At 29.1% G+C, this 17,410-nt stretch overlaps 1 protein-coding gene across 3 annotated transcripts in view; it reads left to right on the forward strand.

Moving 5' to 3' along the window:
* LOC108564059 (glutamate receptor ionotropic, kainate 2) overlaps nucleotides 1–17,188 on the forward strand; it is a gene marked incomplete at its 5' end in the record, with an annotated part of 80,021 nt that extends 62,833 nt beyond the window's left edge. The window contains 11 exon segments of one of the 3 annotated variants that reach the window (XM_017922965.1): nucleotides 1,269–1,421; nucleotides 1,620–1,640; nucleotides 6,040–6,192; nucleotides 8,925–9,143; nucleotides 9,505–9,675; nucleotides 12,205–12,464; nucleotides 12,611–12,748; nucleotides 13,672–13,870; nucleotides 13,925–14,156; nucleotides 16,522–16,637; nucleotides 16,703–17,188. In XM_017922965.1, coding sequence (XP_017778454.1) covers nucleotides 1,269–1,421; nucleotides 1,620–1,640; nucleotides 6,040–6,192; nucleotides 8,925–9,143; nucleotides 9,505–9,675; nucleotides 12,205–12,464; nucleotides 12,611–12,748; nucleotides 13,672–13,870; nucleotides 13,925–14,156; nucleotides 16,522–16,637; nucleotides 16,703–16,885 — 1,845 coding nt within the window. In that variant the 3' untranslated portion in view covers nucleotides 16,886–17,188. 3 annotated transcript variants of the gene reach the window in all.
* Between the last annotated feature and the right edge of the window lie 222 nt (nucleotides 17,189–17,410).

The following is a 17,410-nucleotide window of genomic DNA, read 5'->3' on the forward strand; positions in this document are numbered from 1 at the left end:
TATTGTTATTTATTTAATTTGAAGTTTTATACATTTTTATTCTGAAATTAAATTTATTATTATTATTTTATGTGCTATAATAAATATTATTTATATTTATATAATTATCTTCAAATAGAGACAAAAAGTGGTAAATAAAAATTGTAATTTTGAGATTAAATAATAATGGAGTTTCGTAAGTACATAGAATGTGATTTATCGCATGGAGTCGCAAAAAAGGGCAACCGAATAAAGGGCGGCCTTATTTAGAGTTTTCATAACTTCGAGATAAGTCAATTTGCTGCGCGAAATAACTTTATTTATATCCATTCGTCCCCTGCTTCGTCACGATTCTTTGAACCAGTCAACCTCCATTTGACACAAAGCAACAAATTTAAATTAGACCAGTAGTGATGATCATGCAGAAAAAAAAATTGAGCTGCAATGATACCAGCCAATAATGTTTGAAACCTTTTGTGTAACCTCCACTACAAAATTCCCATTAAGTAGTTTGTACCTTTGTATGGATTATACGGTTTATTGAAGTCTGAATTGAATGTAGTCCCAGCTTCACTAGTCAGTACTGATACTAATTTTTCCATGCACAATGCATTGATTATTGCAAAATATAACTGTTGCTACGCTATGAAATAGAACAGGGTTTCCAAACATTTGCCTTATTGGAATACTCTGATTTTTTTACGGAACACTTTATATATTTTATAGGGTAGGTAAGAACACATAATCAATACATTTTTAAAAAATGAGAAAAAAACATTTATTACTTATTTAGTAATTATTTCATTCCAAGTTTTCATGAAACACCTATTATTCGCAGAACATTAGTTTGGGAAATCCTGGAATAGAGTAATACTTCGAATAGTCCGTGTAATCGGTTTGAAACCATATTTGACGATGTACTAAATATATAGAAAAATAAACAAAAACACACTTGACTGTGTAAAGCGGAAAAAAATATGAAAGAAAAATGCGATCTATAGTGAATCCGGACTGATTAATGCCGCACAATACGAGGTATCGTTGTGAATTGTATTAACAACGTATTTTAGAAATATTTAAAAAAAAATGAAATTATGAATATTATATTTTTAACAGGAAGGGCTTCAGATTTGTAGCCCTTATGTATGACCCGCTACTGAAATATATGTAAATTGACACTAAAAATCTTCTAAATAAATAGGAAATTTAGGTTTTGGTTTACCGAAAATAATCAAATTCGCGGAACTAAACATGTACTATAGGAGATTTAAGAGGATATGATGTTGCAGGATCTGCACGGAGTCGATTTGGAGGAGTTCAAGTACGGTGGAACAAATATTACAGCGTTCCGATTAGTGGATCCAGAAGGGCCGGATGTAAAGCGGATTGTCAGAGATTGGAGCATGACCGATACCAGAGGCAGGAAAACGGATAGCAATTTGGTGAGGGAGCATTTCAATGCAGGATTTGTTTATTTTCTGCTCAGCTTTCGGCGATGCATTTAATAAGGGATGCACTTGATATTGCCTTGCTAATATCCGGAAGGAACGGCGCTGTTAAATTTTATTTCATCTACATTCGGTGTATGCAACAATTCTCAAATGTAAACTTGTTTGTGCTGCTTGGGATTGTGTGCGCAGGATAACAATACGTTCGTGAAGGTAAACTTGGAACCCGCTATTTTAATTAAACATTTTATCGGAACCGGGACCGAACACTGCAAAAACAGAAATAAAGCCGTTACACTGTTACACAATACAGAAGGAAAAGTGTAGCATGTTTTCTCTCACACCTGCAATATTATTTAATAGTATGTGCACTCACAATATTTACTTTGCGTTTAATCATATTACTTTATTACCTTATTAATTAAAAGATTTATTATCATTTATAAATAAGCTAATTAATAAATTTAGTAAATATGCTCACTAATTTACAATTTCATAATTATCTTATCGTACTTTTCTGTGTATTTTGACGTTGAATTTGATGTAAATTTGACATCAATTTTAGTTTATGTCAATGTAATAAAAAAAATAATTTACACAAAACAATATTTTAGCTAAGTTATTAAAACTAATATAAACAAAAATACGATAACCCACTTAATTTCATATAAAAATATTGATATTTCACATATTGAAGATGTTGTAATTGAGAGTGGTGATGAAAACGAAGATGTTATTATTTCAAATAAAGACTACAAGAAGTACACAAATATGAAATAAAGAAGATCTCATAGAAGTCTTCTTTTTCGTTGAAAACGAATCATACTTCATTTCGAGCATGTGTTATGTTTTGTTGTAGACAGAATTATTAATTTTTGTTCCATTTTATTATTAATAAATTATTGCTTTGTATGCATTTGGGAAAATATGTACAATGTAAAATATATCTTAAAAATGAACAAATTGGTATCTTGGCATATGTGATAAAACTTTGCGGTTGTCTTGTCGCTCTTGCTTGGACAAAAAAAAATACCACTTCCTTTACGATGTACGATTCCATCCATGCATGATATTTGCAATGAGAATTCTAAGATTTCCGAGATTCTTTTCGTTGCACATTCGATTCACACAACGCAGGTTCTACCTGTTTTTTGAAAGAATAGCCAATTTATGAAGATTCACTTATAACTATATTATAGATACCAACGATATTTAATATACAATGAAATAAAGATATTGTTAGATTTTTTATCTAGTGCTTGAGTCACATTATACAATATAACATTATAAATGTATGATGTCAGTTTATTTTATATTTTCATTTACAGTATTAGTGTGTATATCAGAATTACTGATCTTCACCATTTCGGTATATGGAAAACCAAAGTTATTCGACTTTGAAATCTAAATATTGATGATATTAAGTACCTCTTGCCGCGACTATTTTGCTCCTTCTGAAAAGTGCACTAGAACAGCGGTCCCCAACCTTTTTGACCTCACGGACCACTAAACTCAAAATATTGAATCTCGCGGACCACTAAACTCAAACATTTTAATCCCGCTACAACGGACCACTACAAGGACTTTTTAAAAATTAGATTCTAAATATGAAATAGTATTTACATTGGGCCTTTATAAAAACGCAACTCAATAATGCGAAAATTGCATCTCGTCCATGGAAAGTCGCAAAAACCTGAGAGAAATACACTGCAGTAAATAAAATGAAAAAAAAAGATATGTTGGGTACCACTGAACTAGAACATACTCTAATAGCTATAAGGCCAACACCCAGTTTTCATTAAATTACAATAGAATTCGAATGAAAACAAATATCAGGTGGGTCACTCGGGTACGCAACAGCTCGGCGACGGACAAATCGGCGATGGTCAAGTCGGCGACGGTCAACTGCGCACCTGTCAACTCGGCGTCGGTCAAGTAGAATACTCAATAAATATTATTGTAGTAATAATTATTTATTGGCCAAGAAATATAATATAAAAAAAAATAAAAAAATATTAATTAATTAATAAAATTTAAAGAAAACAGTGTTTTTATAAAAATATAAGTAAATACATAATAATAATAATTTTTTAGTAAAAAAATAATATAACATACAAACCAATTTAGTATTAATAACAATAAATAATAATAATTATTATTGTATTTGTTTTCGTTGACTTATTCATTATAAAATTTAAGTCATTGAAAACAAATACAATAATAATTTATTGTTATTAATAATTAATAAGAACAATTAATAATCTTATTATATATTAGATTATTTTTTAATTTTAATGTTTATTATAAGTCAACGAAAACAAATACATTAATAATAAACCTAGGTTTTTCTATATATTTTAATTTAGTTTTTATGTTATATTATATTTTTTACCCAATAACTTGTTATAATTAATATAATAATAATTATAAGTGAGTTTCTTAATAATATTTTTTGAGTATCCCACTTGTCCGTCGCCGATCTGTCGCGTACCTATTTTTAGTATTGATATTTTTCATGAAAAAAATTATTTTAAAAATATTTTTATGTCCTTTTTTGCTATAAACAAAATTTTTGCATTAAATTTTTGACTGTATCAAATTATTAATAAAATTTAATGTTTATATTAAGTACTTCTTAAAAAAAAAAAACTCAAGAATAGAGTGTTGAATTTAATTTAAAATATAAATATTTAACAAATGAAGACTATTTACTACATTTAAAGGTGAAACTAGCAAACCAGTAACTTTAATTCATCAAATTAACGTGTTCCATAAATCTAGCGTTAATTACCAACAATAATTACTATTATATATGTTTTTAGTCCATTAGCTTTAATTAGTTGTTCTTTGCTTTACGAGCACTAAATGCAATAATTGCATAAACAATTTGCATCTATTAATATATAACGATTATTTCAGAAATTTTACTCTCTTGTAATAAATTAACACCTACTATTAAAATATGCTATTATATAGAAATTTACTTACTTAACACTGATGATTTATCGATACCGCGTTAGAAGAATCTCAGAATAAGTACAAATTAGGTTAATACGGAATATAATTAGTACATATTGGATTAATTCGTACCATTTTAAATGGAATCCCAATTATTATTTCTTACTTATTACCGTATTATCTATAAAAGTAATGAATAAGATACAATAAATAGATACAATAAATAGATATGTACATTTGATTACATATATTAAAATTATATATATCAAAGAATATATTAAATTGCCACTCCGTTTGCCAAAATTGCTTAAATATTGATTGTAATTAGTCATGCCATTACCGGCATTGCCTTTACTTGTACTACAGGGAATCAAAACTTTCTATACAGAATATAAATAAATTATTTCTATTCCGACCTGTCGAAAACACTGACAGAAAATCAATGTTATTTAATTATAAAAGCAATTCCGCATCAAATTAATTTTTAGTTGATAATCATATTTTGGAATTTATTCTTTTTTTAATAAAATTAATTATTTAAACTATTATCAAATATTATTGATTTTTTTAAAGTACTTTAAGTTCTGTTTGATAATACGCACATGATTATTTTTGATCTTCCGAATTAACAAACAAATATTCCTGCAATGATATCAATCACAACTAAGTTGAGAGATCTGTTCTGCCAATATGTTCTAAACGGGACTAACGCTAACACTAAAATCGCATAAAAAATTCAATTAAGTACAACAACAAATTATGTGTACAATTTTTGAGAAATTATTTTTATTTTGCTCAATTAAAATTTAGTTTGTTTTGAAATTTTCAAATCAGACTATAGTGAATCCGGACTGATCAAAGCCGGACTATGCAACGTATTTTTGTATTTTATTTGGTAATTTAAATCTTACATCGTAAGATTTCGATTACAAAATGTACGTTCATGTACGTTCATAATAAATATAAAAATATTTATATTTGATGAAATTATTTTGTTATTAAAAATCGAAAATAGTTAAGTAACGTAAATTTTTTCTTGAATGCATATAAAAAATAATAATGTATATGTTGAAATTATTATTATTAAACACATTGTAAATATTGTGAAACATAATGAACCTTAAGATTTGTAAATACTGTCTAAAAGGTGAAGGGTATAAAAATGTATTAAAGATAATTAAAAAGCGGTGCTCGCAATATTTCTGTTTTTGTTTTGTTTAAAAAAACAAAAGCTTGATAACTAACGAAGTAGTGGGGAAGGTGGAAATTTAACTGTTATTTAAACAGTTTAATTTCCACCTATCAGATAACGAAAATAGCGAGAACAAAAATAAAGTAAATAGAACGAGGAATCACGAGATTATGGCAAATATTTTTTCCCCCTTTGTGTCTACCTTGTTACACAATTAGGGGTTAGTTAGTTCAACGTTGTGTTAAATATTTTTTTTGTGTTCCTCGCTACCCGCTTTCGTGCATTTGGGTGGAATTAATTACATGGGCTGTTGTTCCGAGGCTGCTGTGTTATTCTTCGTTAATAGATTTATTTGTCCGACGCGCAAGCTCATAGTTAATTGGGGTTACACTTTACTCTGTTATTTTTTGGTACACTTCTTTTTTGATCCTGTTCTTTTCGGGGTTCTTTCCATTTCCGCAGGCGGAAACGGCTCTAATGTACGACGCCGTTCACTTATTCGCCAAGGCCCTGCACGATTTGGACACCAGCCAGCAAATTGACATCAAACCTCTCAGCTGCGACGCTGTCGATACCTGGCCACATGGATACAGTCTCATCAATTACATGAAAATCGTAAGTCTATGGACCGGACATTAATTATTATATCTTGGCCACTCCTAGGAAATGGGAATTGCCAGTAGTAACTCTCAGGGCAAAAGTCCAAAACATGTTATTGCATCTGCACTTGAATTTCCTCTATTTCCTTCCATATCATTTCTATTTTGCTGTACTACACTATACATAAATATGTCCTTGACTTGTTTGCAATTGTCATTTAATGATCAAATTACATATTCTCATATAATTAATATAATAGATTTAATTTAATTTATTTAGAGATTTTTTTGATCATGATGTATTAATATACACGTATAAATGGGCAATGAAGAAACTGGCAACATAACCAGTAATTTAGATCTTCTATATCAGGGGTGGCTAAAGTGTCGCCCTGTCTGATATATACTTTATTTATTTTAAATTTGAACATATTTTTTGGCTTTAAATTTCTACTTTTCTTATGATCACTTAACACATAAGATGTTGATAGACCGCCGCCTATAATTAAAAAAATAGGTCGCCCGTAGTTATCAAAAGTTTGGCCACCACTGTTCTATATAATACATAGCCCTCCATAAAACCAACAAGCACTGAATGTGAGTAGACTTATTCTTAGATATTATATTTATATAATATAAATACTAAAAACAGTAAAATACTAAAAATGAAGATCTAAATATCAGTATATTTGTTTAAAACATAATGACGAAAGAAGATCAGAAAGTTTCATACATAAATCATATTTATTTTGAGACAAAATAATATTTAGTTATTTTCTTTCAAGTGAATATATTTAGTGAACATTCTTAAAGAACTTTCATGTAATGAAATTATACAAAATATCTATTTACATCTGCGACGACTTCAGTATTTTTTTTTTCACTGGGTTATTTTATCTAGTTTGAAAAATAGAAATTGAATAGCAAAATATGACTCATATCTTGTTTATATTTGTATTTCCCAAGTAATATTTGCTTTTATGTGTATTTATAAACATTCCAATAAATAATCTTACTTATGAATGTATGCAATGGAACAAAATATTCTTAAATAAAATAATTATGTATTTATTCATAAGGAAAATCTGCTTTATTGCAGGACATTAAAAAAGGCTACGAAAAGAAATATTGTCCAAATTAAATATCACATGTTATTCTCACTATATATTTAATATATTAAGACTAGATATGATATTATATTTTAATGAGCAGAAAAAAGAATATTATTTTTTTTTATTTTCAATCCTTACATCCACATTAAACTTCATTATTATGTTCTTATATGAAAAAATGTTTATAAATATTTTTGTTTTTGGAAATATAGCTGTATTTTTGTTTACATATAATTACATATAATTGTGTTCAAGCTGAAATACTTGAAAGAATATGCATGCTACACTGCTTTACAGTGTATACACATATACATCCGGTATGAATATTATATACATCTCGAGTAATTTGGTTATATAAAACATATTCGTTTGCGCCGTTTCACTGAGTATGAGTCAGGTTTTATGGGATTTCAAGCTTATATTTTGAATTCTAGAAAATTTAATTTTCATCCTAGTTTATAAATTTGTTGTCCCTTTTGTATGTACATATTTTTGTATGTATCTTAATCAAGATATATAAAAATAATAAAGCAACTTATGTATAAATTAAACATACAAATTAAATAGTACAGAGCAATTATCTGTAGTACTTATATAATCACGGAGATATCATAACAGAGTAGTATTTTGTTTGCGGTAACTGTGTATTATCGTTTCATCTATGACAATACTCGATTCCTGTTTTGGGGTAGTCCGGTGTCGGTTCAGTTTAATAATCGTTGATATTTAGTATTGTTTTCCGTACTCCAAACTAACCATCGACTTCAAGCATCACCACAATCATCTCACGGTTTGTACGCTGTACACGTTGTGCCGTATACCATCAACCCCCTACAATCGACTAAATATCCCATCTCCTAAACTAGTTTCAGCCGCAGTTGAGACGCTCAGTTATGTAATTCGAAATTAGATTATTTATATTATTACAAACGTCTTTAGCAAATTACTTTTAACAATCTTTGTGTTACAAATGAAAGTTGGAATATATATTATATAAATAAATAATAATTAATTTTCTTTAAATTTTTTTAGAAATATTATTATATTTAACAAGAAGATATGTATCTTGTTAAAGTTTATTTTATTTTCAGTACATTAAATTTATTTACAATGTGTTTTATTTTTGCAATAAAAAATTTGAGTAAATATTCGTTTTTCAAAGATTTAAATTTATACCTAAAATTAAGATATGGAGTATTTTGACATATTTTGAATAAGATAATCTGAACTACCTTTGTTAAATAATAATGAAAATTTCGAATTACATTTAATGATTAAATACTAAATTATTTTATAATTTTGAAATAAAGAATTAAAACAACATTCATAAGTGAAAAATAAATAATATAATTGTTAACAAGGAAATAGTTTTCTTTCTAATAAACTTTGTTAATTTTTTAAAGATCATTTAACTAATTGAAAAACTAATATAATTACTAATCTTTATGTCAATTTCTTATTGTAGTATTCATAATTTAGAAATAAAATAATAAATAAATAAATGATTATATAAGTTTGCTTCAACATAAAAAATATTGTCGTTTATCTATTTGTTGTTTAACTATGTATACTATGTGTATTCAATTCTCATTTTTAGTGAGTGTTTTGATAAATTACATTTTGTTTCTTTTCGTAGGTGGAAATGCGAGGTTTAACCGGCGTGATAAAGTTTGATCATCAAGGTTTCCGCAGTGATTTCGCTTTAGATATAATTGAATTGAGTAGGGACGGATTAAAGAAGATTGGCACATGGAACTCCACCGAAGGGGTGAACTTCACAAGAACTTATGGCGAGGCTTACACCCAAATCGTGGAAATCATCCAAAATAAAACTTTTGTCGTCACGACGATCCTGGTAAGAATCCTTCAGCGTCTTCTATTAAAATCTCAAACAATAGATTTTCGTCTTGCACGATTTATTTTAAAGTACGTGTTTGTGATCGTAAACGGATAAAAAAATTGTTAATTTTTACGATTGAAATTAAAATTCTACAGTCCTTTCGCAAATGCGTCCATTCGGGTCGAGCGATCATTTCCGCTCTAACAGTTGAAATAATCGCCAAACAGTGTTATTTCGAACCGACTTCTACTACCGATTTGTATGGGGTGTATAAAGTGCAATGCTCCATTGCTCTCAAATAAGGAAGACAAAAACGATGTTTCTTTTGTTTTTGATTACATTTTTTTGTTTAACGTCAACTGGTGTGGTTTAATAGAGTTCACCCTACTGCATGAGAAAGGATTCATCCGAGAAGTTAACAGGAAACGCTCAATTCGAAGGATATGCTGTGGATTTAATACACGAAATTTCTCGCATCTTGGGTTTCAACTACACTATTTTCCTGGCACCAGATGGAAGATATGGTTCATTAAATCGAGAGACTAAGGTACGTTTCAAACATAACTTTATGGACAAAATAATTGTATACAAAATATTTAAAAAAATATATAATTAGCGCTTTTTTCGAGTGATTTAGTTAAGATCAAATAGTGTATTTGTGTATAGAATATTAATAAATATATATTCATTATTATTAGATTACTAATTGCATCCAAAAATTCTCTAAACTCAAAATGTAAATAGTAATTACATAAATTAAACCAGTCTCGGAAAATTTTCTAATCGCTATTTTTACTTCTCAAAAGAATTTCAATATAGCCTTAACTCCTGCTATAGGAACTGGGAGCCGCAATTTCTCATCAAAAGAGCCGCACGATTTTGCTGCTTGCTAACCGCTGAATTTAACTAGAACTGTAATATGTACTTAATATCTATCACTTACTGGTAATGAGAAAATAATGATTTCTTTGAAATCGGAATCCTACAATTCAATTGAATTGTATTTTAATTAGCTAATGCTAACACTTTTTTTATGACTGCATTCAAATAGAAGTTTTCCCCAGCTCATTATTTCTCCAATTAAGTTTGAATGCAAATCGATTAGAGGTACTTTATTGCGAGTACATAATTTTAATTAGTTCTATTAAATGCAGCAAAAATATTTTTTACAATAAATGACGTTTGTTTTTTATTTTTTATATATTTCCGTGATTCATCGTGATTAATAAATGTAAATAATGTTTCAAAAAAGATTTCTTTCTAAAAAATATTTTCATAGAAAATTCTCCACATAATATTCACAATCTGTCAATTTTTTAAAATAAGTAGAATATGTTTGGTCAATGGACAAAAAAGCGGACTGATCTCCCATCGTAAACCTTCTAAATATATACCAATTATATAGAATTTATTTTAATTTTGTTCTGTTAAAATGTAGTTTATGTTGAAACTTTAAATGAATATTTATATAAAAAAAATATTGCACCGAATTGTATTAAATGATAAATTTCTGAACATTTTAAATTAAAAGGAAATTGGCTTTGCTTTTATAAATTTTATTTTATTATATTTTGAAAAATTAATATTTTCAACGCATTATAAATTCAAGTTTTTTTTATTATTTAAAAAAAATCCAAAATAATATAGTTAAAATAAATCATTTAGGTTGTTTCAAATATTCTATGTTTCTAATAATGAGACAATGCTACAGAATGTCTGAGAGAGACAATAAGATCTTTGCAGCTTATATAGCATTCCTTATGTTGTGTTTCAGAAATTATATGGTTTTGCATCACAAACGCTTTTAACATATTCGTGCTTTAAAGGATTGAAACTAATTAGCCAAACTATGTTTCACTTCAAAAGTATACTGAGTTTATTTATATATTCATGAAATATTAATTACTATTATAATTAGATTGCTTTTAACATTTTTATTACCTAAATTTTATTTAAGAATTATTTCATTGGACTATTAATTTATATGTTAAATATTATATTTTCCACTTTGTACATTTCTTTAGTATGATTATATACATTTGTTTTAATTTATGTATTTATTTGACATTTGACGTTTAATAATGGTACAATTACAGATAAATAATATATTTTTATGTAAGGTTCGATAATCTTTTTAGATGAAATAGACAATTTTAAGATATTGCATAAACAAATGGCCACACAGAGCATATAGCACATAGCATTACGATCACAATTTTTAATAGTGAAATGAACTATCGGTGTGAGAGTTTGGAATCGCATTTTTTTTCTAAACTAGGACAGTACAACTCCGGTACAAGATCCACGAGTTGCTGACCCCTTTAATGTAACTTTATTATATCCGCATCTATCATTTTTTACTCTTTTGATTGAATATATTAATATTATGTACTTTTATATGAAGAGTACAATGTAGTTAGCTATTAAAAAATATGCTATAAAAACTATAAATATAATCCTATTACTTTTTAGTAATAGTCAGTGTACATAAACATGAAAGAAAATTTGTAGTAAAATAAATAAAGTAATTATGATTATAATCTGATTTGTTGTAGAGGAATTAATTCAATTATTAATACGTTACATGATTATAGAGTACTTCCTGATGAAAACATTTGTTTAAGTTACACTCATTGTAGGAACGTGAGGAAAATCCCAGGGATTTATATTGCGCAAGTGTAATTTGTTTTCTGACATTGCAGCTATTAGGGTACTCTAATTTGCATTGGGATGATCTAAATTGGAATATGCAAAGTAACTGAGGGCGCAAAAACGAAGTTTTCAATCTATTTGTTTCTAAACGATTCAGATTTAAATGATTTTTATGTTTATATACTTTTAATTAAGTTTGTATAATTTCATTAAATTATAAAAAAAATTATGTTATTTTTATTGTGGTGGTGAATAATTGTTAAATTAATAAAAATCGTTCAATCTATGACATTAGGAAAAAAAATAAATAGAATTAATATTATATTAATTTTATACATTTAATAAAAGTAAAAGTATTATAGTTATTATACAATATTTGTTAATATGTGTATGAGTTTGATGATTGATATTTGTTTTTATTCAGGAATGGGATGGGATGATAAAGGAATTGTTGGATCAAAAGGCCGACTTGGCCATTGCGGATTTAACGATCACGTACGATCGGGAACAGGCGGTCGACTTCACGATGCCCTTCATGAACTTAGGAATCAGCATCTTGTACCGAAAACCGATCAAGCAGCCGCCTAATCTGTTCTCCTTCTTGTCGCCACTTTCTCTCGACGTCTGGATTTATATGGCTACAGCATACTTAGGCGTCTCCGTCCTCCTCTTTATCCTAGCTAGGTAACAAAAAAAAAATATAAAGCGAAAATTTAAAAAAAGTAATCGCTCTGAATATTGTATGAGTTTTTATCAATAGAGTTTGTAAATAACATCGACAGTCTATAGCATTAATCGTATTGATCGTAGTAATAAGGAGATGATTGTAGGTTCACACCGTACGAATGGCAGAATCCGCATCCGTGCAACCCGAACCCGGACCACCTTGAGAATCAATTCACATTGTTCAACTGCATGTGGTTCGCGATTGGGTCGCTGATGCAACAGGGCTGCGATTTCTTGCCGAAGTAAGTAACAGTTTCCTTGTTTTCCAGATTCAGCCCTTACGAGTGGGATAATCCCCATCCGTGCAACAGTGAGCCGGACGTCCTCGAGAACCAGTTCACTTTGTTGAACTCGCTCTGGTTCACCATCGGCTCGCTGATGCAGCAAGGCTCCGATATAGCGCCTAAGTAAGTTAGGAAATATCAGAAAATCTATTACGAAATTGTCGATAATCATTTCAAACACCGCTATATAACAAAGACTTGCTGTACCAGTAAGAATATGCACATTTTAACTTTATAATAACAACCTTTACAAAATTTTTGCTCATTCTGGACTATTTTTACACCTTCAACGTATTTTAAAAAATATAGAAGATGAAGTATAAAAATAATGAAAATTAAATATGATTTATCGGTCCAATCAAAGTAACTGGTTTTCTAGGAGGCACTACTGACATAATAGTAATATAATTTAGGCGCCAGCACAAAATCTCTACAATCCGTATTCCCAGCATTGTAGTTATTCGAGAAGTTTTAGCAAACTAGCAATGTATAGCAAAGAATAACAGATTTTAGAAATTAAATAATATTTTTAAATTTAGATATAACTAACAAAATATTTTAGATTAATTTCTGATAAATAGAATCTTTACTTTTATATTTTTTTAAACATTTACTTTGATAAAACAATTAATATACGTTTTATAATCACCCAAATGTAATATATGTCCTTAGAGTATTTTATTGAAGTTAATTATTTTAGGTTAATTTAGATAAAACAATAATTTAGTAATGGAATAAAAGTTTATGTTAATGCCAAATCTTAAATTAACTCATGAAAATATTGTTGTAAAAAATATATTTTTAATTTTGGGATCATAATTATTTGTAAAATTTCTATAGACTTTCATTATTGCTTTTTATATTAATGTACATTTTTTTAGGGCTGTTTCAACTCGAATGGTGGCTGGGATGTGGTGGTTCTTCACTTTAATTATGATATCTTCATACACTGCAAATCTGGCAGCTTTCCTCACGGTAGAACGAATGGATTCTCCTATAGAAAGTGCGGAAGATCTTGCGAAGCAAACTAAAATCAAGTACGGAGCATTACGTGGCGGCTCTACAGCCGCATTCTTTCGAGTAATTATATCTACACGTACTCTTATTATAGACAAAAAACTGAAATATTTTCAGGATTCAAATTTCTCAACTTATCAACGCATGTGGTCTTTCATGGAGTCGGCAAGGCCTACAGTATTCACAACGAGCAACGTCGAGGGTGTGGATAGAGTGGTGAAGGGTAAAGGCAGCTACGCTTTTCTCATGGAATCCACGTCTATTGAGTACGTAATAGAAAGAAATTGCGAGCTTACACAGGTCGGAGGGATGCTGGATTCGAAGGGATATGGAATAGCAATGCCACCGAGTAAGTAAAAAATCAATTTCCGAGTTCCAAGTTCTGTTGGCGCTATATTCAGATTGCAAAAAAAAAAGAATATATAATAGATCATTGCATTCTATTATAACGTTGATAATCAGAAATAAATGGGAGCAAAAATAAATTAAATTTAGTTTAATAAAATTAAAATAAATCACTACATAATAGAATTTTACATATCGATTTATATAATTGGAAGTTTAGATTCAAATATTAGTAGAAAACATAAATTTACAATTTATTTAATCTTTATAGAAGTAAATATAATAAAATAAATAAATATATTCCTGCATTCTCTTGATTCAATTACTTTCAGTATAATTGCAGTTTTAGACTCACAAGTCATTGGTAAAAAGGAAAAGATCGAAGGAAAATATCCTCCATGTATTAAGTTTTATGCTTTTTACCACACCCACTTAATATTCCAGGCATTTGCTTCGATATTTTACGATCACTGCACGCCGGTTTCACACAAACCACCACGTGTGAATTATTAAAATGGAATTATTACTTTCAGTCGCCAGTTATTTTTATCACGACCTTCAATTTAATGTTCCCAAAAAATGGTTCTGATATATGGCATTTTATATCATTGTAGCGAATTTTATTCCTTACAAAGGAAACCCTTTTTTTATATTGATTCTATTACAAAAAACATAGATTTTATCGAATATTTATGCTCAAAATGAACTAATGAAATATTATTATAATATAACAAGAAAAGAAACAAAACAAACTGATCTGCTACAAAGGTCTTTTGACCATAGGTCTTTCTGTTCTGAATTATATTTTTATCATAATCTAATGCCGCATCCACACATTTTGCGTTATGAGACAGAAACATCTATCAATATATTTTTTTACGAGAGAAATTAATATTAATACAGTGAAACCTCGCTTAACGACTTTAATCCATTCCAAAATTTCTGGATTTTTACTCGTATAGTGAAATAGTCATATAGTGAAACATATTTAAAAATACACATAATATGTGTGCACAAGTTTTAACAAGCAAAATAAATTGTAAGAAAAATGACACGCTTAACAAGCGACGTTTCGCTTAACGAGTGACGATAAGAAGAGAAGTCCCGGATTGTGCGCTTGCTACATCATTTTTAAAAGTTGTATACATTTATTATGTGTATTTTTGAATATGTTTCACTATACTATTATTTCACTATTCAGGTAAAAATCCGGAAATTTTTGAACGGATTAAACTCGTTAAGCCAGGTTCCACTGTATGTTCTAATTAAAAAGCACTTCTAGTTGCATAAACATTGCTTATAGTTAATTTCTCACTATTCTACACCTTTTACATTGTGTCCAACGGTAATTGGAACGCTTGCTATCACAACTATATCTCGCTTTAACGGCCTTCTTTAATTTTCGATTTACGGCGTAAAATGTTTTGTCAAACAAAAATCTGAATAAATGTTTATATCAAGATAATTGATTTGTTATACGGCATTTTGCTTTACGGCCAATTGTTCCGAAATGTATCTAGGCCTTAAAGCGAGGTATGGGTGTATTTATGGTTCATTACGTAATATGAGAGTGAATGTGTGATGTAACAGCATCATGTATGATAAGTACTGAGCACTTCTATGCAAATAATAATTATATTGTCTAACATAAATAGTATCTATAGTTAAGCAATACTTTGGTTTCTACATACAGTGGTACATTGGTATAGGTCCGCTTTGGAGACGAACATTTTTATTTGGTATACGACCTTGTATTGTAAAATACAATAGGTAAGAAATCCATAACAAGCTGTAATAGCAGACATTATCACATTTCCAATACTTCCTATCTAGAAGGCAGAAGTAAAGTTCTTTAGACAGATATTGTATACTTGTCAAACCAGATCCAAGACAGGAAAAAAAAAAAAAAAGTTTATTAAATTTTGGATAAAATCGTGATATATGAAATTTTCCTAAGTGCTTCTAAAATTTAATGTATTATTGAAAATTACATTAAAAAATGTAATCAAATCTGTATAGATGATTTATTTTGTTAAGAAAGCAACATCTTCATATTATGCATATTTTTACCACAAATGGTTGCGTAAGTTACGAAAAAACTATCAAATAATTAACAAATAAAAAAATCTATAAATTTAATATAATATAATTCCAAGTGCGGAAAGACCTCGGTCGATAGCATATTCATTGAATACAGATTGTGTGCAATAATATGTAAGTAAATAAAAATTATTCGAAAAATTGCTAGATGCAAAACTGTGCACAAGGATATTTTTATCGAAAATTGCAGTGCTAAATGTATATTAATGCCGTAGTAAATTGCAAGAATATATAAAGTGATAATAGAGTACAATAAAACGTCCTTTCAGATTCACCATTCAGAACGGCTATAAGTGGAGCAATTCTGAAACTGCAGGAAGAGGGGAAATTGCACATTCTAAAGACGAGATGGTGGAAGGAAAAACGCGGAGGCGGTGCATGCAGGGTAAGAAGACGTTTCAGTGGTATTCATTGGGGGATGATGGAGTCTAACATGTGCGATGGTTTTAGGATGAGACCACAAAGACGAGCAGCACTGCAAACGAACTAGGATTGGCGAACGTCGGCGGTGTGTTTGTGGTCCTGATGGGTGGCATGGGGGTGGCCTGTGTAATTGCAGTTTGTGAGTTCGTCTGGAAGTCCCGGAAAGTCGCCGTCGAAGAACGGGTGAGCAGCATTCTACATGACACGTAGCTATAAGCTAGTGCGTAGCATGTAGCTGAAATCAACTATGCACCATGCAGATCTCATTTATCATAACTACAACAAACAACAACAACAAGTATTATCCAGTTGCGTAAAAGAAGTAAAAGTAACTGGCCACGTTTCAATATCCACCACCCTTTGACATATACGAATATAACTATATTAAATTAAAATGTGTGTACTATATTATAGGCATAATTAAATTTATTTGTGTAGCGTGTAAATATCAAACATATTTCCTTTTTCATTCTATTACTTTCTTTGATTAATCAACGAATCACACCATGAATCAGCTCAATTATGTATATATATTTTTAGCGATGTTTAATATTAACCAAAAAAACGTATAGCAAACATTTTATAATTGTTAATTAGATACTAGGCTAATACTAAATAACTTATTTGCTAATCATATGTATATAAACAAATTATATAGAGAACAGAAGCTTTCATTTATTACCCAACAACAGGGTAAACTATAAGATAATTTCAGTTTTTCTTTTGAATGAACGA

The sequence above is a fragment of the Nicrophorus vespilloides genome, unplaced genomic scaffold, assembly GCF_001412225.1.
Source record: "Nicrophorus vespilloides isolate i.1.1-1 unplaced genomic scaffold, Nicve_v1.0, whole genome shotgun sequence".
NCBI lineage: Eukaryota > Metazoa > Arthropoda > Insecta > Coleoptera > Silphidae > Nicrophorus > Nicrophorus vespilloides.